Here is a 27308-nt window from a genome sequence, read left to right as displayed (position 1 = left end):
GATTGTGTCTGCATAAAACAGTATCTTTTTGTTTGTTTAAACTTGTTGCTTCATACTACCCTTGGGTGTCCCTTAGTTCTCCTATTTTGAGACTTTCTCTGTGCAGCTCAGGACTTTACAGAGCTCTCTTATATCTCACACTCACTTAACCCTTTTCCAAACTGGAAAATGTTAGGCTGTGTATTCTCTTCTCTGAGAGTTGTTCCTTATTTCTGATCAGCCAGGGCAATAAGGAAATGAATGTGAAAAAGCAGCTTATCACTATAGGAGAATACCAAGCCAAAGGGGCCTGAGTCCTGGCATCCCTCTTCCAAAATACAGTTGTGAGTCCCAGTGACAAAGTGTCTCCCTCATCTCCCTCTCACACAGTTCCCCCATTAACTCACAAGGTATTGGTTTGTTTGCCGTGTGTCAAGTGCTCTTCTCCTCCACTTGAGACAGAGTGGGTGTTGAAAGGTGTTATTCATGATGTTGTTTTTGTTTTTAAGCAGAGAAATCCAGTGAAAGATTTGCAAAGTCCAGCACGACAAATTTGGGGATGCTGGAATTAAGATTCCAGGTACATCACTGATTTACCCCCATGTGTATATGGGGTATCATGTTAGTTCTTCATTAGCTCCACAGCCTGTTGTTTCTGGGTGGCTCTGTTAGTCACGGTGCCAGGCAGGCAGTGGTAACCAACCGGACTGCAGTGGGAGGGAGGCTCCTGCCCATGGGGCCCTCACCTCACTTGGTCCAGAGCTGAAATGGGTGTTGAATACAAAAAGTCTGGGTTTCCTGGGCAAATAAGCAGAAGGTTACCTGGATTGCTGTCCCTGTACCTCCCCACACAGCTCCAGAGTTGTAGAGGGCAACTCCCTTCAACAAAGCTTTTGTACACGGCCACTACTTCTGTTTTTGTTATTTTCTAGGTAGGAGGGGTGTGTCTACATTACAGACCTGTTGGTGTGACTACGCCATTCAGGAACGTGGTAAGAACTAACTGTCATCCTGTGCTGGCTAAAGGCTGCATGTACGTGTACATATGTATGTAAAAATATATGTATATGATTTTGTCGCTATATATCTTTTCAAAAAGGAGAGAGGGAGAGGAAGGGAAGAAGGAATTACCTGAAAGTAGGTCTACCAGCAAAAATTCTGCTTCTTTGTAGTATGTGCAGTGGCCATCTGCCCAGTGTTTTGGATGTCCAGAAACATACTGGTCAGTAGATTATCACCCAAATAGGTAGGTCATCACTGAGAGCAGGAGCCTGCCCACAGCTGAGGTAGCAGAGATGTGAAGGACCAAGCTGAATTCACCACAGACGGCAACCAGAGCGCTCAGACTATGTACAGCAAAGGGTGAACATGCGGCTGTGACAGGAGGCGGTGGGTGACACTCGGAGGAGAGGGTGGCCCTGATGCGAACGGCCTAAAGGAATGGGAAACCCACGCACGTCACAAGACCTGACAAAGAGTGGGGAAGGGCTGAAGTCTCTGTGACTTTTTCCCCCCTTTTCCCTCCGGGCGAATCCGTGCCTGACATTAACGACGCTTTGGCTTTAAACCCCTGCGCGCCTCGGCTCGGCATCTGTACGTGGGGGCAACAGTACCTCCCTGCCCTCCCCGCGGGTGCTCGGAGAGGCTCATTAACGCTCGGAGAGGCTCATTAACGCTCGGAGAGGCTCATTAATGGCGCCCCGGTACAGCCCGCGGGGGCTCGGTCAGCACCTCTTCAGCGCCGCGGGGAGGGGGGGGGCGGAGGCGAGGGGTGACCCAGGGGCTGCCACAGCCCGCGCGTTACAGACAAAGAGGTTTGGTGCCGGCGGGCCGGATCTGGGCACCGAGGGGCCCGCCACCGCCTCCCGCCCGGCGGCCCGGCCCGCTCCCGGGTCCGCTCCCCGCGGGGTCCCGCCGGGCCAGAGCGGGCCGCGCTGCCCGCAGGACCGCGGGGCCGGGGCGCGGAGCGCCAGGCCCCGCCCCCTCATGCATATAGTCGCTGTCATTAGCATAGCGATGAGGCGGGCCCCGCCCCTCGGCGGCCATTTGTAGCCGCGGCGCCCTGGCTGCGGGGGCGGGCGCTGCTCGCTCCGCTCCGCGCTGCCGCACCGCACGGCCGGGCGCTGCCGGCGCCGCACTCGGCGGAGCGCAGCGGCGGCGGGGCCTGCGGCGGCTCAGCCCCGGCGGGCCCAGGAGGAGGAAGAGGAGGGCAGGGAGCGGGAGGGAGAGAGGCGCCGGATCCGGCGGCGGCGCTGCCGCGATCGGCTCCGCTCGGCTCCCCCATGGCCGCGGGCTGCAGGGACGGCCCGGGGCAGGAGAAGTACCGGCTGGTGGTGGTGGGCGGCGGCGGCGTGGGCAAGTCGGCGCTCACCATCCAGTTCATCCAGGTGAGGGGCCGCGGCGCCTGGGGCGGGGAGAGCCGCTCCGCCCGGCCGCGGCGCCGGGGCCTGGGCGCTGCCCGGCGCGCAGCGCGGGGAGGGGGGGGGCCGGGGCCGGCGCGGCGGGCGGCAGCTCCCGGAGGCGCCGCGGGGCTGCCGGGGGGGCGGCGGCGGCGGGGCTCGCCGCGCTGCCGGGCGGGGAGGCGGCGGCGTGACCTTGAGGGGCCCGGGGCGGCGGTCGGGGCGCGGCGCCCCGGGGCGGTGCGAGCCCCCGGGAAGGTTCTGGAGGGCGGGAAGGGGCGGACGCCGCCCCCGGCCCGCCGGGCGCCTCCGCCGGGGGCCTCCGTCGAGCCGCGCTGCTCCGGCGGCCGGCGCCGCCAGGGTGGGGTCGCGCCGCGCCGGGGGGTGCGGGATGGCCGGGGCCGCCGAGGCGCCGGGCCCGGCGGCCTCCCGGTGCCGCGGGCGGGGTCCGGCCCCGCGCTCCGCCCGGGAAGCGGCGGTCAGCAGCCGCCGCCGGGACAGCGGTGACACTTGGCGTCCGGCTCCGCAGTAGCTGCCCCGGGGCTGAGCCTGCGCCTCCTGTGCCGGCCCAGCGCGGGGCGAGGAGGCTCTTGCAGCCCCGCCAAGGGAGCAGAGAGATGAGGGGGGTCCACGCTGTGCTGGCTCTGACCAGCCATCGCCCACCGCCCCTCTGAGCTGTGGCTCTTGGTGCTTCAACTTCCAGATATTTGAACTTTTTTGTCTCTTCATTTTCAGTAAAAACCATGACAGAATAGGTGATGTAAAGTGCGTGTGTCAGTCTCTTGGGGAAGAGCCCTGTTTACTCTTCTGTCGCTAATTCAGCCGTACCCCCTTTATTCATTTTTATCTTCTGCCCTGTTGCTTTTAGCATTTCTTACCGCTGTCACGGGAGTGTCACTAATCTACCTCTGTCTGTTTATGGTGGAACGGGGAGACAACTGCTTGCATTCTGCTTGCTGTTATTGCCAGTGGACAGAATGACTTTTTGCTTCTTTTCTTTATTACGGCCTCTGCTCCGTGGGATTACTCTACCTACCCTTAAGAGAGGCTGTTTGACAGCAAGGCATACTTGTCTTTTAACACTTGGGGCAATGGTACTCTCAAATAATATTTTGTTAGAATAGGTGATTGATAGCAGACTGTTTCTTTATTTCAGATTTTCTTCACTAAGCGTGCATCCATGTGTTCATTAGCTGTAAGATTCTGTTGAGAATTTAAACTCTGCAGCATAGACTAAGTAACTGTATAGAAACCAGCACTTTCAAAATCTGGATAAGTACTGGATAACTGAATGCTTAGAAGATCCAGTGTTTTACAGGGCATTAAGATAAACTGACTTTAGGAGAATTAGTTCTTTGGGAATTCATTTGAACGGTGCATTTGAGATGGGAATGTAAATAGATGTTGTACAGGTGCCTTGTTTGCTGGACGTGTAGGTCACTGGTCAGATACTGGTAAGATGCCGACTTGCTGGTCTGTTTGAAGATGGGGCTAAAATAACTGCAGTCCTCTCAGTGTGTGGATTGAATTCCTCATTGCTTGTATATGGAGATAATTAATTACTGTGGTTGACAGAAGCTGGTTTAGAGTGCCATTCACTCAAACACGGTACTGCTGCTTTAGACGATATTGTCCGTGTCTTCCTGTGGACATCTAAACTGGTTGTGACAGCAACGTGTGCAGCTGGACATGGCTTCAGCTCTGAGATGCTGCTGTCTTGGAAAATGTTGAATCTCTGGAGTTCTGGTGATGTTAAAGGCTTTTGGATAATTTTAACTTCACCAAAAAAATGCTGTAATATCTATTAAAGACATGAGGAGAAAAAAAAGTGAAGTTCACAGTTGATGCCTTGGTATGTCCATTTATTTTAATAGTAGTAAGTTTCTGCCGAGTACTGCATAACTTCAGTATTTGAGTGCTGGTAGAAATCCATTCTTTAAACTAAAAGCTTGAGCTACACCCCTGTAGAAATAAAAGTTTTGGCTCAAGTGCTGCATCTGACACTTGTCTTCAAGCGAATATCTGCAAAAGAGGAACCTGCGTCTGCTTTGTCATGTATAAAGATCTCTTCAAATTAATAGCACAGAAAGAAATAGCTCGCTTTGAAAGTGTTGAGAGAACAGCACTGTAGTGTTAAGCTGACATGTTGAGGGTGAATTTTTCAAAACAACTTATTGTCAGTTTGTATTAAGCTATCTACATCTCTTTGTCCTCTCAGCTGCTTTATCTTGAGATAAAATCTTGCCACCACAAAGTGATGCTTAGCAGAAAACTCAGCCTTCTGAAAAAAATGAGAAATAGCTGGGAAATAAAGGCCTTTTCAGCAGAACCTCAGGTACCTTAGAGAAGAGTTTTTGTATTGTTTCCGTGCTTGCTACGTAGTTACGGACAATAAGAGATGAGACTTGGTGTATGATATACCACAGTATCTTCCTGAGCTCTTAAAGGTGTGATGTTATCAAGTGTGTGCAGTGCCATGCAACCACTTGTGTAGTTTCTGTGTGGCAAGTATTGCCAAATATGTTGTTTGTTTTTTAAGACTGTGTAGAAACTGCTCCAAATTGTTTTAAAATTGATTACAAGCAAGTCCCGTGCTTCATTTTTGGAATTTCTTAGGATTAAGTGACAAACTTGTAGCTGCCTTCACTAAAACATAGATCATTACTAGTTCTTGCCACATGACAAATCTTGATGTCAGTGAAGGATTTAAATTCTCTTTTGCTGCTTTATTGCTTGTGTTTAAAATATGGCTGTTGCTGACTCAGTTTTGAAGCTTAAAAAGGAAAATTTCTTCTAGCAAATACTAGCAAGTATTTTCACACTTGGTCTTGCTTTCCTATAATCCTGTGTTTAATTTTCAGTAAATCAGTACTCAAGTACAGTTTTTCTTACTTTTACTTCAGTATTGCTGATTATTTTCTGGTAACCAAAACTATTGTGATACGATATCATGGGAAAGCATGTGCTGTGATTTGTGTCGTATTTTTGAAACACGAAGAGGGGTTCATATTTGAAAATGGGAAAACTACTCCACTTAAGATGAGATAAATGAAACCATGAGGAACTGAGTATTTAAGAACAACCAGTTCATCTTCTTTCTTTTGCCAGCTTTCTGGGATTTGTGCACAGTGCATCCTTTCCAGCCTTGTTTAGGTGTTGATGGGGAATCAGGGAGCATTCCTTCTTATAAGAGTAGTGATGGCTGGGGCTGGACTCTTACTATGGTAGTGATCAGCACGTAAAGCGTTCCTGTGCATGCTGTCCTGTGTGCAAGTGTCGGTTCCTGAAAATTGTGCCTCAATCTGAGCTGAAACAACAATGTTTTTGTAAGGAGGCCGAGTGAGCGAACCCATGTCATACAATGAAAGCTCTTTCACGTACTGGGTTCAACATCGTTGTGCTAATTAGTGCAGTGCAGCAGGGATGGTACATGAGATGTGACTGGTCACTTGAGTATAATTGCTTGTGATCTTGGGTCCCCTTTTCAGAAGTTCATCTAACAATTTGGAGAAACTTTAGAGCACAAATTAGCAGATTAGTGCTTTCACTGGTTCAATGACTAGTGTGTTCCTCAAAATTCTTCCTCTGGGAAGATAAACACGGCTCAATATTGCTGTTGGTGGGCCAGGATTTCATCCTGGAAATATCAAATCATTTCCTTTAAATCAGGATATGATATATGAACTTACTGCTGTCGAGTCTGTGCACTGTTAAGACAGGAAGTAAAGATGTTTTAATTGTAGAGGAGAGTTGATGGGATCTGTTGCAGCTATGAACTTTAGGAAAGCAGCAGTGAATGATAGTTCAACATTACACCACACTATTTTGTAAAACTGTAAGTGATGGAACTAAGCATTCCTTCTCTGATTTAAAACATACACAAATAATCCATCATGCTCACATCCCAAGAGGCAGAAACTTTTAAAATGCGTTGCAGCCAGTTAACTGGCCTCTTAGTAGGCTGAGGTATTTGGGAGTATGAGCTGTGCAGAGCACACAGCTGTTGCCACAATAGCTTTACTCCAGCTGTCATGCAGAGGTCCGTCACAAAATACCCCACATTCCCTTCTAACTCAGCCCTTTGTAATATTCAGGTTTCCTTGCTCAAAGGGAGTACAGCCTAGCAAATACCTAATCTCCCTCTGCATTTTTTTGTCCTGCAGTTGCCATTTACTTCATGCTTTTTTTTTGTTAAACCCAACAATGTATAGCTAGTTTTAGCAGTATACAGCAAGAAGCTACTAATGCTTTATTCTTTCAAATCTGCTCTGCAAAACAGTGGATATTTTTGATCAGAATTGTTAAAATTATTTGTCACACTGTTTTTCCTCTTCATAAAACTATAGCTTTTGATTTGTGACAATAATGTGTATATTTGCATATTGAGTAGACTTTGGTGACTTACATGAATGTATTAGTTAATGTCACTAGAAACTTGAGATGGTATTGACTGGATGTAATTCAGTGTGGCCGAATTGAGCTTAGTTTGTCAATCAGCTTAATGTTTACTATGGTAATGCATGAAACTGCTAAAACACTTAATGTAATACAAAATGTACGTAGGGGTTCAGTGTTGGGGGTTTTTTGTTTGTGTACTGATTTTGTGCTGTGTTTACAAGCTTAACTTTTACTGCCAAATTTGTAAAATAAAGTATTTTTCCTACTGCTGTTAAACTGTCAGTAACAGTTTCTGATTGGAGCTGAGCTTACTGTTGACTAAAACTAATGAGTAAAAAGAGTTGGATGTGGATTTGTTGACTCTTTAATGTTAATATCAGACACTTGTCTGAAAGCAAGCATATATGACTTGCAGATGGGTGGTGAGCAGCTGTTCAGACTTTTTTTTTTTCCCCTTTTTCCTTTCTTTTTCCAAGTTGCTACTTTCATAAGACTGTTAGTTCTCATTAACTAGCAATAATGCTAAAAGTGGGTTATCTCAAAGTATCTTTTATCCCTCATATAACTGTTGGGCAAGAAAATAGCTTGTTCTGAATTTTATGGTAAAGCTCTAAAATAAGAGTAGTAAAGCAGATTGAAAAGCAACAACTGAAAACGCAGCTGGTGTTAGAGCCAGCGTGCTGGATGTCTGAAGACCCCAGTGTCTTAGTGTACCACTTTTGTATGCTAGACTTGGGGCATGTGCAAATCCCTCTGCAGTTCCTAGGTATTTTGACTAACCATTGCTGACCGTCAAAAAAATGTTCTTCAAGTAAACGCATAAGAAAATCAAAGGAATAACATGCCATGAATTCCAGGCTGCAGATTCATGCAGGGCTATGCTAGGACTGGTATGCTTACATTTTGATAAAGCGTGGGGCCTTCTTATGTTAAGCAGTACAATGTAATGCAAGGTGACAAAATGGAGTTTAGGAGAGTGAGCAACTGATGGTTGGCATCTGTTGAGGTTAAAGGTGGGAAATAAAAATCCTAATCAAAACAAAGGACTTGTGATGCAGTCACCTGGAATAATAAGGGCTGCTTGTTGCACTTCTTGTGAAACTTGAACTGGTCGGCTCCTCGCTTCCTAGAGCACTGCTACCAAACAAAAGATTTGTCTCGCTCCTGTTAGTTGTAGATCTGGGAAATGCAGTAGATTACTTCAAGTTTAAGTTGCAGGCAAGGAGGAGTCGTTGGTTTTCATGTTAGTATTCTGGTATAGTTAGCAATGGTATAACACTTAGCAACTTAGCCAGTAGGGATGCCTTGTATTAGTCTACATATAGGGTAGAACTGAGCTGGGTTCAAAGGCTGGCATAAATTTGGAGTAATGCTTAAATTTTGAGATACTGATCATCCCGGTTTTGAGGAATTTATAATCCTTTCCCAAAGTGAAATTCCTTTGGGATAATTTAAACCACACTGCAGTCAGAAAGCACCTTTCTGTGTGTTAACCCCTAGCAGCAGTTGCTTGTATAGCAAGTAAATATTGATGTACCTTTTGGTTATCAGGTTGTCTTCTACTGCCACTTGCACAAGGAGTGCTGGCGCAGGTTCCCAGATTACTGGCCGCCGTGCCCTTTGCACTCTCAGGGATGAATAGGCAGCCGCTGGCCTGTAGCCCTGTTCCTCCTTCCCGTGCTAGAGGGAGAGGCTCCTGCTTCTGGTTTTGGCTGGAGCTCTGAATTCCAGTATTCAGTAGTGGTGGTAGAGGGTGGCTCGTATAAGTAGAGCCCTTATATTCAGAGGATTTTGAAGGACCTGCATAGCTTGTGTTTGTATACTTTATGCAACCCGTCTGCATTTACCGAAAGTGTTACCAGCACTGAAAATGTGAGTGAGCTCCTTGATGTACCTGAAGATAAATACCAGCTTCATGAAGTGAAATGTAGCAGTCTTCTGGCTAGCTGGTAGGAAGCTAGGTTTTTTGCAGACCTTCCTAAATTAGTCACTCCACAGGCCTAGACTGGTATGACAGAAGTGGGTAACTTCTCCATTGGTTCTGATGATTCCAGTGGCTTAACTGCACTGGTTTGGTAGTCTTGTCTTCAGTTATGGCCATAAGCACTGTTAAAGGAAAATATAACATCCAGGTAAATGCAGCACTTACTTTTTGAAATAGAACATTTATAGTATGTAAAACCACCATTAAAGCTGAAATCACTCCTGTAATTGCCTTTTTTTTTTTTTGACTTTTCCCTGTTGCATATAACAAGTCCAAAGATTTCTGGATGTAGCTTTGATCAATCAAGACAAACTTTAATTGAAAGGGGTAGAGTGACTGGGATCCAGATTAATGGTAAACAATACTGGTAGGCAATGTTTGCCTGGCAAATGGTTTGCCTTACAGAGTTGATGGAGTTTTGTTTTGAAATGCTGTCAGATAGTAGTGGTAGCCTGTTATTACAAACTTATAGAGTTGAGTTGGATCCCAGGTGAATTATTTCTATCTGAGCAGTGAGTGAGGCCCTTCCTATTTGTCTTGAACTGTATCTTTCTTTGCTGAGAGAGATGCGCCCTGTGATTGTGAACACATTTTTTTTCTTGGCTCTCTTTTTACCTTCTGCTACTTGCTGTTTTTATGTTCTATCTCCCAGCTTAAGTGTGATTGCAGGTTGGGTCCAGGATAGCCTGTAAGGCACTCTGTGGGAACAGGTAACACAAAGGAAGATATTTCTTTCGTCTGTATATAACTTAATTACTTGAAGTAGATAGCAGACAGAAAGGATGTTTACTTAATCTGTTTGCTTTGCCTTTTCTTACTTATTCTCTGACACACTATGCATAGACTTAAGCTAGTCACATCCCATTGTATAAACTGCCTGATACGCAGCACTGCTTCTAGATGGAACATCCATGAGGTGAAAATTACTTTTACTAGGTTGCTTCTAAGAGGGCAGGCTGGACTGCAGTGTGCAGGCCGTTCACAGTTAAGTTAAAGAAGGTCACGTATTCACGTTTGAAGTGCTTGATCTTGCGACTAATCAAGCACTGTGCATGATGGCTGCCTGTCATTAAAGTGAGGTCAGGGATTCTTATCTGCCCCTGGAAAGGGAAAGGCTGGAGATCTTGTACTTCAGCTGTCCTTCAGTATACGCAGAGCCTCACACCTGGGCTGGGTGGGGGTTTCTGGGGACGACTGTAGTGCACTTCTGTAGTTACGGGGGAAAGTGCTGTAAGCTCTACTTGCAGATGGAGATCTTGTTGGATGATTAGGTTTTGTGCTGAATTTTTGTAACATACAAATGTGCTCACACAGGACTGAAAAGGAGAAGGTGCCTCTGGAAGAGGCTTGTGTGGAGCTCCCCAAAACCGCGATGGAAAGCGAGGGCTGTGTGTGTGTGTGTGTGTGTGTCCGTGAGGGCTGTGCTGAAGCTGGTGCAGGTGGGAGCGGCGTGCTGGTGCAGCTGGAGAAACTGAAAGGCCTTGAAAGTGAGGGCAAGTTGATTGTTTGTTTGCTTTTTAGAAGGGACAACCAGTGAGGAGGCACAAGGCTAGGGAAATGTTCTTACTCTTCAAGCCTGAAGAAACAGGGCTTTGCTGTAACTGAAGATTTAATTTGATAAGCTAGTACTACCAGTAAGGAAAAATGCTCAAAATGTTGCCACAGCTGCCACAGCAATTTGCCACTATAGCTATTTACTCCATCTAGTTCACTGACACTCCACAAGCAATCAGAGTTAAAAATAACCGGGGAATGTTTCTTACCCAGGATCGGTTACCCTGTCTGGTTCACTGTGCAGCTCTGAAAACAACTTCATCTGGCAGTTGTGCTCGTTTAACCAGACCTGCACCAGCTTTTCAGCTGCGACTGGAAAGTAAACTGTAGTTTCTGGTGAATCTAGATAGGAGTGAGTTCAGACGGTAGGAATGTATGCAGAAGGGCACTAGTAAAGATAGCATAAAGTACTAGCTGCTAGGACCAGTGTGCATTAATAATTAACTAGGTGTTAGCACTGACACATAAAAATGCTACAGTTCAAGCAAAAACAGTTAGTGTAATACTAATAAGCAAAGTACTCTACAAAGATCTTTATGCAGAAGACCTGTAAGAAGCATTATTTCTCAGCAGATTAACCTTTCATACACATATTCATAACTACCATGTGTGTCACTTTCCTCAAGTCTTTTAAGCCAGAAAATAAACTTGAGCTTCCACACAACTTACAAGCAAATTATTTTTCCAGTCCTGTTCTGAGTATTCTGTAACTAGTAATATAATACGTTGAGTCACTAGTTATATTTGCTAGGAAAAGGAGAAATTTTAAAATCACTGCAGTTGCTGTTTAGTTTTTCTGACAAAACAAACTTGCTCAGCTCCTGTCACAGAGCATCTTCAGCGTTCCTCATTTAAGCAGATCTATAAACCTGCAAGCAAATCTGAATATTTTGCTTCTTATGTGGTAAGTAGACCATGAAATGGTAGGATGCCAGTGATAAATCTGTGTGAAAAATCTGGCATCTTCGGGTAGAAAAGTGATCTGCTAAATTTCTTCTGTTATTAGACTTACTCTATGTAAGGAAAGTAAGTGGGCTACAGTAATATGTACAGCTTGAGGTAGGGGTTTCTAAATTGCATGTTCCTAATAGTATTTCTATGTTTATCTCTCCTTTTATGAAGGTCTTTTACAATCATCTGTAAAATGCACTACCAACTCTACTGCTTAAAAAGTTCCTGTTAAAAATGCATACAATGTTCTTCTCTAGTAGCTCACACTAAGAAGTTTTTGTTAGCAAAAATCAATAAAGTAACGGTGATGTATTTAAAAGGATTTTGGCTTTGCGTGACCCAGCATTACTAAGAATGCAAGTAGGAGTGTATTTTAACTTTGTCTTACAATTTCAGTTGCTGCTCAGGATTTTTTTTTCTAGCAGTTTGTCTTCAAAGTCCTTCAGAAATAAGTTATCCTTGCCCTTGTATCTTACTCTCCTGCCTCCCCCCAGACCCCAAACAATGTTACCTGAATCTTGACCACATCTTGATTGAGGTTTGCAAGACGCAAATATACATGCTGTGTATCATTTTGATTTTCCGTACTTTGACTTTCTTTACCTGATGTTCCTCCTCCCTGTGAACTGTGTTGTCACCCTACTGGGAGTTCTCAGCTTGAGATCCCAGGGCAAAATTCTTCTTAGCACATAAGCAAGGTAAAACAACTCTCTAAGTTAAGTCAAATGTGTCTTGCCTTACTGTCTCAGAGTATTTAAATGGGAAGTTTTAAACTGTAGAGATCTATCTTATTTCCATCTCAGTAGGGGTAGGAGGTGTGTGTGTGGTGGGCTGGGATTTTTTGTTTCTAGAAAAGGAGTACTCTGCTGGGCGGGTGGACCACTTTGAATATCCCGCCTTGCTACTTCTAATGCTGGTTCTTAACAGGTTGTCACCAACCAGCAGTGCTGTTGATTGCTTAGCTTTGGTTCAGATGCTCATGCTTCTAGCTCTTTCAAGTCCAGAAGTCTCTTTCTACAAACTAAGGGAAGAGGTATACTAAACCACTGTACAATCTTGCGTATGGTTTAGCTACTCCTGTAGCTTTTCGTGCAATATTATTTTATGTTGTACAAGTGATGTTACCAACTGCAGAATACAAAGCCTTCAAGCTCTCATCTTGTTTGATTGCTGCAATAACTAAATGTTTAAACTGTATACCATACCTGGATTATGGAAGGATTAATCATCTGGAGGCACTCCAGAATCCAAGAAATCATCAGAAGGGAATTGGACTGTAGCTTCTTGAGCATGATTTTAGCATTAAATGTTACATGAAAACAGGTCTTCAGCAGTAAAGATAATTTAAGATACTTGTGCTTCTAGCAGTTACATGGTTCCTAACTTGCTCTGTTACATCAGTTCAGCCTTTGGGGGTGATGCTGTAAAAAGGATCACATAAACCCAGGTGAAATTCTCTGTAGCTGATGTGGACCAGCGCAGTTACACCGAGACCCGCGTTCAGGCAGAGCAAGTGGGGGAGGGATGGGACAGGCAGCAACTTCTGCAGTGGGTTAACCACTGAAGGTGTGTGTACAACTGCATGCAGCCTTGTGCAACAGGGGGAAGTTAACCTGTGCCAGCTCTGCTCAAGATGGAGAATGAGACTTAAGAGTGGTGGCTCTTACTGGGTAGAGCTAATGCAAGAAGAGTTGCAAAAGGCCTCCTCTGTATGATATCGACGAGTGAGTCCTCTCATCAGATAAGAGGGTGTTCAGCTGAAGTCTCAGACTTTAGGCTGTGTCAGATTAGCTAATGGAGCAAGAGGTTTGATTTCTTTCAGGTTCAGCTGGAAATGTTAAGGCAGCTCTGAAGCATCAAGCTGTTGTGGTTGTCTGACTAGTCTAGCTACTGTAGGTGCCCGAGCATCTCTGAGGCCACTGAGGCTGAAAGTTAGTTTACTGCCTGTCAGTGGGTTAGCTCTTTGATCCCCTTGGCTATTGTTCCGGGGGCATTACTGTGTGCTAGGAGACATTTTTAACTTGAGTGCTTTAACGAGGATGTGTAAAACCTGAAAATTTTCTGATTTCCTCTGTGTCCTAAATCTACTAACTATAGAAAATGGTTTGTGTCCTACAGTTTCTGATTTGTTTCTATCTTGCTGGACAGGTACGCTCAAACATATTGATGTATACATCTTAACTTCTTTGAATTTTAAAAAAGACACTTCAAAGCTTAGCTTTTGAAGTAGTTAAAGACACTTTTTCTTTTTGCTATCTAGAAGTGTTCGCACCCATTAGAATAAATACAGTGTGTATCAGGTAACCAAAAGGTTTGATACATTTTTTTTGTCTGTGAAACTAATTTTTAGTCCTTAGTATGTTCTACAAAGGTTGATGAAATGCCTTAGTATTTGTAAATTTGAAATTGTCCGGTGTCTATGTTGGTGGGACTGTATGGGAAAAGAGCCTCAGGTCTAAAGTAGTTGACTTCCTTGTGCCAATATTATCTTCCCTCTTCCAAGTAGGTTACATTCCACACATTTTTAATAGTGGATTCCCCTCCTCCTTAGCTGCTTTGACTTGTTTTGTGGGAGGACTTGAGTATTTCAACTGACACACCAGAAGTCTTCTCCCAAAAAAGGAAACCGATAATAGAATTGTTCGCTTTGAGCAGAATTTGAAAATAATCTGGTCTGTGCTGACTGAATGTCTGTTCAGTGGAATTATGACCTGGGGTTTTAAAATCGCACTGAGTTAGGGGTTTTGCTCAAGGTTTAAGAGTTTGGGATTTTTCTAGTTTAAGAGCTGAAGTTGCACCTTGAAATTCTGTGTTCTGTGCATTTTTTCAGTTCACAAATATTCTGAAGAAAATAAAAAAAAAAGCCCTGCATCTCTTGACATGATCTCCTCAAAAGGCGCTGGCTGCCTCCCTGCTTGAGGGAAGGTGGTGATCTGGAAGAATTTGTTCAGGGTGATTGCAGAAGATTAATAATTTAAGATGCAGCCACTTGCTTCAGACTTAGATAATTGAGACTGAGTTTTCTAACAGCTGAACAGCTTATGTTAAAACTGAAAAAATTCCTTAGCTAGCCGTTTTGTATGTGAGTGCTTCATGCCAGTTGAGTAGCCTCAGAAATTTAAAAGGATCTCAGCTTTTCCCCAGTGCTGGTAGTTATTGTGAGATGCTACTGTAATTGCTTAATGCTATTTAGCTAGGTATTTATCATCTTTCTGTAACTTCTTCCTCGAATGGATGATGATACCTCTGGTCTTTCCTAAATCTAGAAAATACATGAAGTGTAGTTAGTGAAAAGGACTCGTGCTACTTGATTCCCCTGGGCAGAACCCCATGTGTGTGCTAGTTCTGTTATTGCTGACTGAACACCGCTTGAGTTGGAGCTCTGACTTGTTGGCTTCCACGCTTGTGCTCTTAAGTGTATGCTGTTGCAAACCAGTGGCTGCCTGCTCTCCTAGCAGTGGGCTACCATAGCGATTCATAGGAAGATATCCCTAGATTTGTTTTTATGTCTTACCTTCAGGATGCAACAACCGTTTTCTAAACCTGAAGCACACAGGTTGTCAGTGCCAAAACATAGTTGAAGAGGACTTTGTTGTAACTCTTCCTAAAAAAAACCCCAAACCAAAAACAGTGTGTTAGTGCGGTCTTGATTCTGTTCAACAAGTTTGTAGTGCATATGGCCCCTCTAATCAGTTTTGAGTTTTGATCATTACGAAAAGTTGCTTTTAACACGTGCACAGGAAATGAGTCTAGAAGACTTACTATTTAAATTAAAATACTTCCTAATGCTGGAAGAAAGCTCAAAAGGGGAACTACTTGCCTTTAACTGGTAGCATCCACCCTGTCCTTGTAAATAACTTTAGCTTTGCTGCATGTTAAAAGCTGGCAGAGCTGTGTGGTGGTAATGCTCTCTTCAGAGGTATATTCACACTTGGCAACATATGAGTTAACCAGCAAGAAGATAAGGTGTTCTGAAGGGTTTCTGCTTGTCATACTGATGTACTGCCTGTCTGCAGACTTCACCTATGATTACTGGAAATCTGAATAACACTGAATAGTCCATTATTCTAAGTATGATGAAGTTGAAGAACCTGTTTCTAATCTATAAAAATGAGAGAAACTAATGTGCTTTCCTGTGGTTTCGGTGCAGAAGGCTGACTGCCTGTGCATTCCACACTCTGTTTTCTCTTCACTGAATGCCTTTACCACAAGATCACTACTCGGTAGAATATGGGAGCGGAAATAGCAGTAGGTTTTTTAAAAAAACAACAAAAAAAAGCTCTGATCAAACCCCGTGCATTCTAAAACCTTCTTCTGAAAGTAAACAAATTGAAGGTCTTTGCACACTGCTCATGCATTTTAAGATGGCATTCACTGTACTGCTACCTCTTGACACCTTTAAACAAAATGTTTGCATAAGTTCTTTGGTCAAGAAAGCAATCAAATAATGACGTTCTCCACTTACTTAAAGTCAGTCTTTATTGTGCATGCCTGTCAGACCAGGGAAGAATATTACACATTACAATTTGAATTTAGAAGTTGCTGTGTCGATGATTTTCTTAATGAAAATGAGTGCTTTTAGGTGATGGAGTATGTTCTTTCCTTCAGGACAAGGTGTTTTAAGCTGTCTTCCCTAGTAGATATACAAAAAAGCCACTTTTTCAAGTGCTGCTAACCTGTTACAGTAGTAGGGGGCTGCGGCATGCAATGAATTTGGCTAGTTTGTGATAAGCTCCTCACTTCTGAATGTGTTCTGTATTGGGCTCAGGTAATTTATTTGCTGCTCCATTTCTATCAGTGTGAACTTGCTTGGAAAGAGCTCGAATTTGTTTAATTTCTAATGTTTTTGTTTGGGGATTTTATAATTGTTCTATTTCATGCTACAGAAACCCCTGGGTTGCCTTCTTTCTCCACTTGGATTATGTCCTCCAGAAATGAGGTAGGGAATGGATGGATTGCTTTGGAGGGGTCCAAAAGGCAGCTAAAAGCAGCAAGGTTACATTTGAGGAGGAATGTCTTTCCTTCTAGAAGATCTTATAGAAGGTGTTAACTTGAAAGCCTGTAAGCTGGTGCAGTGTAGCTGATTATGGCATGTGATAGTGTAAGTTTAATTTGTCATGTTAAGATGATAAACAAAAAGGATCTTCTGTGTAAGTTGCTACTAGCCTGTGTAGAAACCTAATATTTTCTGTGCCGGCTGTTGGATTCATACTAGTATTCTCTTTTCTGAGCTTGCTATCTGCTCTAAGAATATGGGTGTATGTAACTGTTTTTTTTAAAGGCAAAATATCTTAGTAATGAACAAATTACTAAGTTGCTTTTGTGGCAGTGACTGTTCATAGAATCTGTCCTGAAGAAGGTAGCTTACTTCATTGAAGACTTGTTACAAGTTAGTAATCATAAAATCAGAGAGAGATAACAGCAGGTAGTGGAGCCAGCTTAAGTGGAGAAATACGACTAGTATGATCGATTTACTTTTCATCAGCCCTTGTCCTACCTCACTTTGATCATACTTGTACATGGTTTAGATAATATATTTACAGATGCTTTTCATGACCTGTATTCATCTGATGTACACCTGTGTTTTCCAGATAGTGATGCTTTTCTTCTCAACTGATGTCTGTAGAGGAATTTATATAGAAAAGTCAGCATGTATCCTCTAATGCAAATGAAGTAAATCATGTGATCTGACTGCTCTGTGCAGCTTGACAGCAGCTTGTAAGTTTAGAAAACAAGTTTATTTGAGAATTTATGTAAATTCTTTGTAAGAATGAGAGCACACAGGGGACAGAAGGGAAATCACCTTGCTGGAAACCCCCAGAGCAAATCTTGACTATATGCAATTACTAAAGTATCTGAATTTGAATCCTTAGTTTTTAAGTTCACACCTTTCATGAGCCTAAAAATCCAAAAGCCTGCCAGTCTTGAGGATGGGATAATGAACTGGTCAACATGAGTGTGGTGTAGGAGAATAACAAATGCTTTAAATTTTTAGTGGTGTGCGTCCCTTATTTTCTCTTAAAACTTGAAAGCCTGCTAAAATACAGGATTGTGTTGTATTCAAGACAAGAGTAGTAGGAAAGAGTAATTGAATCTGATCAAGTGGAATTTGGTGAAGAGCTGTCCTTGAAGGTTTGCGTGGACATATGTGGGTGGCTCTGAAGATTTAGCTGTGCTCCTCTTAAGAAATGCCAACAGAAAACTGGGCCCAAATGTGTTTAAATAACCATAGACAGTTACAATGTTGCTAGAGGATGAGAAAAATATTTTACTTAACTGAATTGAGATCTGTTGTTAGTAGACTGGTAGTGCTTCTGCCCTCTTCTAGTTGGGATAGGGCATTTCCCTAAAGCAGAGCATGTGAAAGAATAAAATAACACTAACAGAAAGGAAAAACCTTTGGATGCAGGGAGTCTACTAAGCTTTGGAACACCAGCAGAGACAATACTAGAAATACCCTCTTGGAGGGGTTTGTGTGTCTGCAGTGCAGGTGGCCCCCTGAGGTTTTTAATATGAGGGTTAGGTAAGGAGCAAGGGAAGAATGCAAAAAGGAGGGTGAGCATTTCTAGATCTGATGGGGGTTTGCATTCTCTCGGTGATTGTGAGTTCTGTAGATTCATTTAATAGCCTCCAGAGAGTTTGCTGCTATACTTGAGGGAGAACATTTTGATGTTAAAGCCCTGTTTGCAGTATTAATTTGCTAGCCAATTACTTAAGCAACGCTGTGTTTACAAGCTTTAGCTGACAGAACCGAGAGTGGAGAATGGCTGTCTCCAGTGCTGTGCTATCACAGCATGTGTGGTTAGGTTATAATATTTGGAGCACTTGTGCTTCAAACAACAAATTGCAACACCATAGTTTCATGAGAAAAGCTCTTCACTGGAGAGCTCAGGTTTTGCCTGAGCAGACAGATCTTCAAAGAAATAAAGCACTGTTTCCTTTTAGCATTTGCTTCTGAATGAGACTGTCTACAGCACTTGCTCTCGATTTGATCTTTAAGCTCTCCTTCCCCTTAGAGAAACCTCACTCGCAAATGGTGGGTAGAGGACTATTCTGGAACCTGCTCTAGCATACTGCTGAACTGGATGATGGAGAAGAAAATACTAGAATTTGCTTTGCAGTGATCCTAAGGTCTATGTGACTCAAACTGTGAATTCCCTATACAATGAGGGATTGTCTGTGGATGTAGTGTTTAAAGCAAATAATGTTTTTTCTTTTACTTAGAATCAGCTCCACCATGGGAAGCTGCTCAGTGTAAAACTGTTCCAATCTTTCATTTGCCTTCTTTACTGCTACCATAAATGGCCATATTGTAAAAACATTTGTTGACTGCATGTGGTGGTTGATTATGTAGCACCTCAGCTGAATGTTTGCTTGCAGTTTCTTGATGTGGTTTGTAATAGATGTGGCTTTTTGTAATGTGAAAGTAGGTATTTGCACATAAAACTGTAGTTTGTGGCATCCTATAGTGTGAAGCAGATCCTAACATGAGAACAAGTCTGCTAATGCTTGCCTTTAGCATGTGTCGCTGGGTTTTGTTAATTGAATGAGGGTTGTGCCTTACAAGACATGCTTTTTTTTTTGCCTTAGTTATAACAGCACTTGGTTTGGGGGTAATTATATTCTCACCTAGGTAAAATAGTCCTTGATAAATTCTCTAAAAGCATAAAAGTTAGGATTAACACCTAACTGCTTAGGTCCTCCAGCTCAAAGGTCATGAGCTATTGTTAATGCCATAGATGTTAAGTAGTGTTTGTTATTGCTCTCTTTTTCTATTCCATGTGGTGTCTATGATAATTCCAAGCAAAAAGTAAGTTCCCTCTGAGTTATCTATGTGTTTCCCTGCCCTGTGATTTGGGGTGATGCTGACTAAGAATGGTACTACACCTGCAGGTGCAGAGACAAAGGGGAAGAAACACTGTGGTTGGTTTTAGTATAAGCAAATGTTTTGCTGGTAAATATGCTTTTTTTAGATGGAAATTGATGCTTGCTTAAATATGTAGACTGAATACTGAAGGCAAAAGCATTTTAAATAAAATTTGAGGACATAAGCATGTTTCCGTTTGACACTCTTTTGACTTTAAAATCCAAAGTTCCTGAGGCTGAACATTCTGGCACTACTTAAGAGCATTCAGATTGCACTTACTGAGGCTTTAGGATCTCTTCCTTTTCCCTGTAGATCAGCTACCAAGGTAGTTTCAGCAAGACAGTGCTTGTAACCAGTTCTGGGCTATGAAATCTTGCTCACATGTCAGGATTAGCAACCGTAAAACCACTCGATAATTTCTGGTTCCTGGAATTGGAGTCTGTACACATTTCCCCATATGTAAGTTGCGACAATATTGGTCACGTTGTGCTTTTAAAGTCTTCCTTAATTGGGAGGGTAATGCTACTTGCTTCTGTCAACCTCCCTGGTAAATGTTCCTGTTGTGAATGATTTGGCTTCACGACTGCCACGCTGCTGGGGTGTGCCTGTGTGCACTTGCTTGCTTGGTGGAACAAAAGGGGGGCCATCTGAGCGTCTTCTGCCAGGAAAGCATCTCCCCCTTGCTTGTTATGTGATTCTGATGTTGATGCAACTCTGTGCACGCTGTAAAAATAATTTGGGTAAAATACGTACTGCTTGGTTTAATACTCCTGAGCTAAGCATAAGCAAGTATGGCTTGGTGAGGTGCACAGAAAATGATAGGTTGTACATAAGCTTCGGGTATTAGTCTGTAAATTTGCTGGTTTAAAAGTTGCTCACTGATTCTGAGCAACTTTGTGCCACTGAGGTATGGATGTAAGTGTAGCACAGGCACGGGCACAGACTTCAAAGCGAAATAAAACGTAGGGGCTGGAGCTACTGCAGGACAGTATGTTTGAGTTGACTTGCGGGACACTGACACAAAACATGGAACAGTAACGTCTCAGCCTTCCCAACCAAGAGTCTGGTGGTCTGGGGTTTTGTTGTTGCTTTTTCTATATGGGATAAAATTTTCTGTTATTACCTCTTGCATCTCCTGTAGGCACTTCAGCTAACAACTGGCTCTGACTCTAATGTAAAAGTTCCAATACACATGGCTTTGCTTCTGAAAAGTCAGAAATGAAATGCTACATTTTCTGTTGTAAGCAATCCTCGTGCACTGTACTACAACTTACCACTTGATGAGAAAACCAGTCTGGATTACGCTGTTGTCAGATGTGAAGGAGTAGGGAAGGAGTAATAACCTTTGATCTTGAAATCTGCTGCTGGTGCTAGTAAGAGAGACTATAAAGACATTCTCCAAGTACATTAAGATTTAACTTCTCTGCAAGCACTGATTAGGCTGGAAAGAAAAACATTGAACTCTGCTGGTATCTGTGATGGAAAATACTCAGTATTACTCTTTTTGAAGTGGTTTGTCCTGCTGAAGCTTCGTTGCAGTTACAGAAGTCCACGCTGCAGGTTCCTTGAACTCTGTATATTGGATTTTGAATCTTTTGTTCTTAGAGAAACCTGGAGTTTTTGAAAATGGTGGTATTAATCTGAACCATTACTTACGAAGCAGTAGTGAGGGTAGCCTCTGTTTAAAATACTTGTGCTTTTCAACAGGCATCATGCCTCATCGTGATTTCAGGTCAGCCTGCATCACTGAAATCTCTGTCAGGTATCTCTCTGCTGAGATAGGGTAGGATTTCTCTGTCTTGCTTTAAGGGTGAAGTAACTTATCACATTGCTCTGTGAAGTTTGGTTGACAATGACCAAGTCTGGTCTTTCTTTCCCTCTGTCAGAATTGGATCTGTTGATTGCTGTGCCCAAGCAGTCAAACAAAACAAAGGGACTGCTTGTGTGCCAGGAAGATCTGAATACACTGTCCCTAGTGTGAAAAAGCTTACACAGCCTGCTCTACCTTGGAAGAGATCTCCTTCCCTCCTTTTCACTGTCACAATTAAGTGGGTTAACCTGACACCTGAGGTTAGAGACCAGGCAAAAAATATTCTTAAGCTTTTTGTTGTTTGGCTCTAAATCCCAAACTAAGGTTATGAGTACTTCTTGATGTGGCTGAGTTAAAAATCTGATGCTGAAATGTCAATCTCTTGAAAAAACTTCTCTTTGAAGAGAGGACATTAAGGTTAGGGAGCTTGTTGCTGGATGGGGAGTGCCTGTCACGCAGATGCTCTGTCTCCTTCCTGGTCACTGGGGGAGCCCATGCATTGGCCTTGCCCCGAGCTGCCAAATACGAAAAGTACAGATTATGTGGAAAATATACTTGTTGACCAGTACAAATTCTCCCCCTGAGGTTTTACTGCTTACCACAAACTTCTGAAAGGTGGTTTGGGAAGTCAGAGAGCACGTTTTCATCTTGGAATACAGTGTGATGACTGATACGGATATGCAAACATACCTGGTGTTGGGGTATGGCAGGTACTCCCGACTGCTGGGCTGCCACAGCTGCAGTGTGGGGCTCGCACGTGTTGAGCCCATCAGCCTGGTTTGGGATGGCTTTCACACCCGGTCTGTTGAGGAGCAAAGAAAACTTAAGAAACTGCCTTGTTAAAAGTGTGCATTTAACATGTTATTATCACTATTGTGGTTTTTTTTTAGCATGAACTTTTTGTTGATAGCTTGCCACCTGCAAGCTGTTCAGATACCCTTTTCTAAGGGGAAGTTGCCTAGTATGTCTTTATTTTAATTGATTTTGATGCATATCTTACCATTATAATATGTGCATCGTGCAACTTCAGATGTTGACACTGCTGAATGATTAACACACTTTCAAGAAGTCCATTATTTCATAGGAAGGCAACCAATGCTTTCACTGTCATTTAAAGTTTTCATGTCTCAGAGGTAACTGCTTTGTATATTTTACTTAGTTGAGCGAGGATTTTGGGGAAAGGCTAGTAATCATTGGCCTTGCTAATGAAAATAGATGGCTAAACACAGCTGCCATTTCAGCATTCTTGGCACTTCTGGTTATGGCACTTTCAAAACTTAAAGATTATAGTAATTGTCTGTGGTCTGCAAAATGAGTCTAGACAGTCTAGTCTCAGGCCAAAAGGTTGGAGTTGAATAAATACATAATTTTGGCAAATAAAGCTATTAGAACTGTGCTTATCTTTTGACACAATAGTTCGTATTGGATATAATTGCTATTTTATAGCTTTTTCCTAATAATTAGCTTCTAATGATCAGTCAATAAATCTTTGAAAAATAAAGTACTCCAGACTTTGCTAATGAAGCTGACTGTGTTCATGTTGGATATTGTCCAAGCTAGTGTTCAAAAATTCCATGGGATTAACTGTGGTAATAGAAAAAAAATTATAGGACAGGAACTAGTATATTGCTATCTATGACTACAGTGATCTCACAGTATAAATGAGATGTGTTACCAGCTCTGAAAGAGCCATCTTAACTTTTAATTGCATATGTGCTAATGATTCTGTGTATTTTTTTTCTTTTGTAACAGAACAAGTGGTATGATAACTTCTGGAATCTTTTGCTCTTGGTTTAGTCCCTGTTTGCTATATTTATATATATTTAAGCAAATTATATATTTAAAAATACTTATTTTTATATATATGGTAGAGTTGGAGGGAAAAGGCATCTTTTAGCGATATGCTGTGAGCTTTCCTGAGTTGTCTGGACATTTAAAGGTAGTTTGCAGTTGGCTAGTATTTGGATGGGGGATTTTTTTTTCATTTTTACCTGGCAATTTGAACTGTCTGGTCTCCTGATTGTGCTGCAGGCAGCAGGGGACCATGGTGGAAGGTCAGGAGTGGACATGACAAAGCCTCCGTCTTCCACTAGCGTGGAGTTGCTAATGTAGTTCAATTGTATTGTGAAATACTGTCCTACAAATATTTAATCCTACCTTGAATCATTCTAGAAAACTGTAGGCTTTGGGTTTAATGGACTAGTTAATCTGGCTGATCTCTTTTAACTGTTTTAAGAGGAAGAGTGTGGAGAATTTGCCTTCCTCAGACTTTCTACCTGTCTCTTCCTGATGAACTGTGGTCCAAGCCCACATCTGCTTCCAAGCTATTACAAGCCTACACAACTGACCACAGTGCCTGGCTTCGTAGAGAACTGAAATGTAATAGTAAAGGTAGGAAAAGGCTCTTACTACCTAAAATGGATCTTTACTTCCTACTTTCAGAATATGAAAGATACAAACTTCAGAATTTTTTGACCTTGGCTTGCTGTGGAGTCGCAGGGCTTGAACAGTTTCAGATACTTAAAACGTGAAGTAGGAGTTAACATTGCTAAAATACACTAGAGTTGCTGAAGTGAGACTTTGTTTTACTGGCTTGTTTGGGCTAGAAAAAGGTCTTACTGCATTGATGTAACTGTATGGGTCCAAATGTCCATAACCTAGGCTAGACAATCTGAAAAGTCCAATTAACAAGCAATTGCAATTTGAACCTATTTTAAAGGTTCTGATTTGATGTGACTACCTTGCACTCTCAGGAGGAATGGAATTATGGAATTAACTTTTCCAGTCTGCTCTTCAGTTCTTCCAGTATGTTCCTCAAGGAGTTGTGAAGTGGCTTCTTTCTTGATAGACTGTAAATGCCTTAAACATGGGTCTTCATAGCCTCTGACCTGAAGTCTGTTGCTGACTGTTTTAGTTAGGTTTCAATTACTGAAGTGAAAAGCTATTTTAATTGACTTTAAGTCTTACCCTGTTACAGTACTTACATTTATAAATCAAAAGCTCTTGAATTACATCATATATCTTGAGGTGTTCTAATGATTTTGTGTGTATGAGAAAAGGTATTCCAGTAATTTTACTTCTGCCCCACCAGGGGATTTTTTTGAGTAACCTTACTTTCTTTTCACTTATAGCTGTGTTCCGCATTATCTGGTTATACACATACCCTAAAATCAGATATGTACTGTTTAAAACGTGTTATGGGCTTCTTGAGACAGAAACCTGAGTTCATCCTGAAGAGGTTGTGTGAGCTGCTATGTTGAAAACTGAACCTGATAAAATTTTGTGGATGAAAAGATAGTATGCAGCAAATATTTTAATCATTCCTTGAATTGCAAGTGGCCAAGATCGGGAAGATTAAGTACTTGGTGTGTTCATAGTTCTTGCACATATTTTCTGTGAAGCAAAAATGAAATTAAATCAGGACCCATATATGCTTGCAGTAGAGTACACTTTACAGTCAGACACGTTTCAACTTGAGAAATTGCATAGCTGCCTTCAAAGAATTTTGTAGGTGCTTACTGGCATTAAAAGGCATTAATTCAAGGCATTACAAAGAAGTCTTGACATGGAAAGTGTACGTTCTCTGATGTTGAGTAATGAAAACTGCATCACCAGGAAGTATTCAAGAGGCCAAAGTTTAATGCATGTATTGTCTAAAACAGGTCTCTGTGTGAGCGTACTCAGTGTTTGGTGTGGTTTGATTTTTGAGAAATCTAGTATTATAAATTAGAGGCGAATGTTCACAGGCTGGTGAACTGCTAATACTGAGTTGATGTACTGCGTGGAGAGGTGTAAGCTGGTAACTGAAAGATGTGAGCGCAGTGCAGATTCAGTTTGAGTTTAAAAGGTGAAAGCTGTTTTTAGAAACGTATCAATCTGCTGTTTAAGGAAGATAGTATTTAAAAAGATGTTCACATGCATTTCAAAATATAGATTAAAAAAACCCCACTCTCATCAGTATTCATGTTATATGCATGTAACCAGTACCCACCCTGTCCATAATTCAAGTGTTGAGGCTGCATTAACGGTTTACAAGAGTTAACCTAACAGTATGTTTAAGCTTGGCAGGATGTTAGCAGAAAGGCATGTAATTTTTCAATAAAATAGTTCTAACAGTTATTCTTTAAGCCTCTATGATTTCAGCCTGCACTGAGAGGCTGCCTTAGTTATGTTTCTAAGACTCTTTTCCCCAAGTCTGCTGTCTCTGGGTGGATTCTTAGTTTTTGCACAGAATCTTGTAATCATCTGTTTAGCAGTTAAAAACTCTCCAGATTTCTACCTGTAAGCGTGAGCTGTTTTGCAAGTCATAGCTTGGGCGCTGGGCTTGAGGGAGAAAAGACAAGAGATGCTTTCCTGTGCTGCTGCAGCCCAGGTGGGGCTGGAGAAGGTAAAACTGCTTTATTATAAGTAGCGATTGGGGGAAGGCCAAAAACTAACAGGCAGTTTCTTAGGAGTGTTGAAAGGTGTAAAGAGCTGATGGATGTTCCCTTTCAGAGCACAAAAGTCAGTTTGATTTCATCTTTCGTCTTCCTGAGTCTTAGACCACTGTGTGACCTGCACAGTACATTGATGCTCCAGAATGAATGTGGATCTTAAATCCCTAACACAAGTCAGTGCTGCTGAACTGTGGATAAAATCTGTGGAATTTCCTAGTGTACAGCTATCTAGAGTAATGTCATTGGAAATGAGTGTGTTATGGATATGAAGTTCAAGTGCTTACTTAGGAAATACAAAAATTGAAAGTGCATAGACAGAATCAGATATGTGTATTAGCCTTCAGACTGAAGACACTTTACCCTTTATACCCTTTCTCCTCCCATCCTAACTCATGTTTCCCAACACCTGTGAGGGAAGCAATGTTAGTTTTGTTTTTAGGTACTTCGGGTAGTGAGCACAACAAAGCCCATAAAGAAAAGAGCTGTGTTATGTTTGGCTATGTACAATAAATATGTCCATGCACTGCACACAGATTTCTTAATAGTTTTCTATTAAGTGATCTAATAGTGATCACTGTGTATGGGAGGGCAGGGAATGGAGAGAGGGAGAGAGAGGAGTATGTGGCTGTACAATAGGATTAACTCATGCTCTCTGTTTAGTGTTTCCAGACCAAGCATAAGCTCTTGACAATCCTTGTATTGCAGAAAAAAATTAAGGGGAAGACTTATCTGTACTTAACAAAATCAGATGTTTATTTTTGTATCCTACCATATCTTATTCAGAATTTAAGATTTGTACCTCTTCTGTCTTTGAATTATATGTTGGGGGTAATCTAATGAATGCACTCTGAGGTGGCCATGGGTTATTAAAGAACTTCGCATTCTCTGTTATGATTTTCTTCTTTAACAGAACTGTTAAGATTTGATTAGGCATGTACTTAATCGTAAGTATCAGTATGATATGTATATGTAATGCAGGTTCTTCAGGAAGAAATAAAAGAACTTTTCAACTTGGGTATGAATTTTCAAAGCTAAATGCTCGTATATGGCTCATGACATCTTTTGCTATAATTTTCTTCAGTTTAATCCTCTCCTCTTTGTGTCTCAGTCTTCACTGTTCATGAAATTATCAAGTGTTTCACATCACTGGATAATTGCAGTAATTGTAGTTACAAATGACATCTGTTCCCTGGATAGCCATAACAATGCTGGCAATATACATTAGAACAGTGGGAAGTAGTGTAAATTGGAGGAAGCATCACTGGTTGTTTACAAGCACTGACTGTCTTTTAATTTATATTTTTTTGGAAGGAAGGAACAGTTGGTCTTACTGTTTGTATAATTAAAAGAAAGTAACTCAAAGATTTGTATGAATATGGGACAATTGGAGGAGGATACACCTGCCTTCTGTAGCATGGTTGTTATCTCTGCAGTCTGGTCTTTATCAGCGTAATTATAGACCTTTGGTCCCCTCTGTGCCCAGTGTTCCACACCAAAATACTCCTCCTCGTTCTGCGAAGTGTGACTGTTTACACCAGCAAAGCATGCTCAGTGCCATCTCAAGCACTTCCATTTAAAAAGGTGCTGGGTTGCTGCGGGTAGCTCCTGCAGTCTCTGGTGGTGGTCTGTCTGTGCAGTGCCCGAGCCCTTCACACGGGTGGCACTCCCTGGGTCAACCCCGACAGCACCCATCTCCCGCTCTCCCAACACCGACCAGTGAGACCTGTCTGGAGACATTGGGTCCTAGCAAACCACCTGCTCTTGGGGAGGTATATGTTCAGTGTTTAACAAGCTTGTCAAAGGCTGTCTAATCAGCAGTGTGCTTTCTTGTGTGTTTTTTCTGTGACCCAAGTACATGGGGCTCTGCAAAATACTAAATTTGTATGTTTTGCTGTGTCTGTTCCTTTACTCTGGAACGCAGTCTGGGTTT

General features: G+C 42.4%; 1 protein-coding gene across 1 annotated transcript in view; it reads left to right on the top strand.

Moving 5' to 3' along the window:
* Positions 1–2066: 2066 nt before the first annotated feature.
* The window catches only part of RRAS2 (RAS related 2), a 44812-nt gene continuing 19570 nt past the window's right edge, over positions 2067–27308 (top strand). The window contains exon 1 of the mRNA XM_074842241.1: positions 2067–2366. Within this exon, the coding sequence (XP_074698342.1) occupies positions 2262–2366 (105 nt within the window). The 5' untranslated portion in view covers positions 2067–2261. The remainder of the gene's footprint in view (positions 2367–27308) is intronic.

The sequence above is a fragment of the Strix aluco genome, chromosome 16, assembly GCF_031877795.1.
Source record: "Strix aluco isolate bStrAlu1 chromosome 16, bStrAlu1.hap1, whole genome shotgun sequence".
NCBI classification, from domain to species: domain Eukaryota; kingdom Metazoa; phylum Chordata; class Aves; order Strigiformes; family Strigidae; genus Strix; species Strix aluco.
The sequence above is the reverse complement of the archived record's forward strand: the minus strand, read 5'-3'. Positions and strand labels throughout refer to the sequence as shown.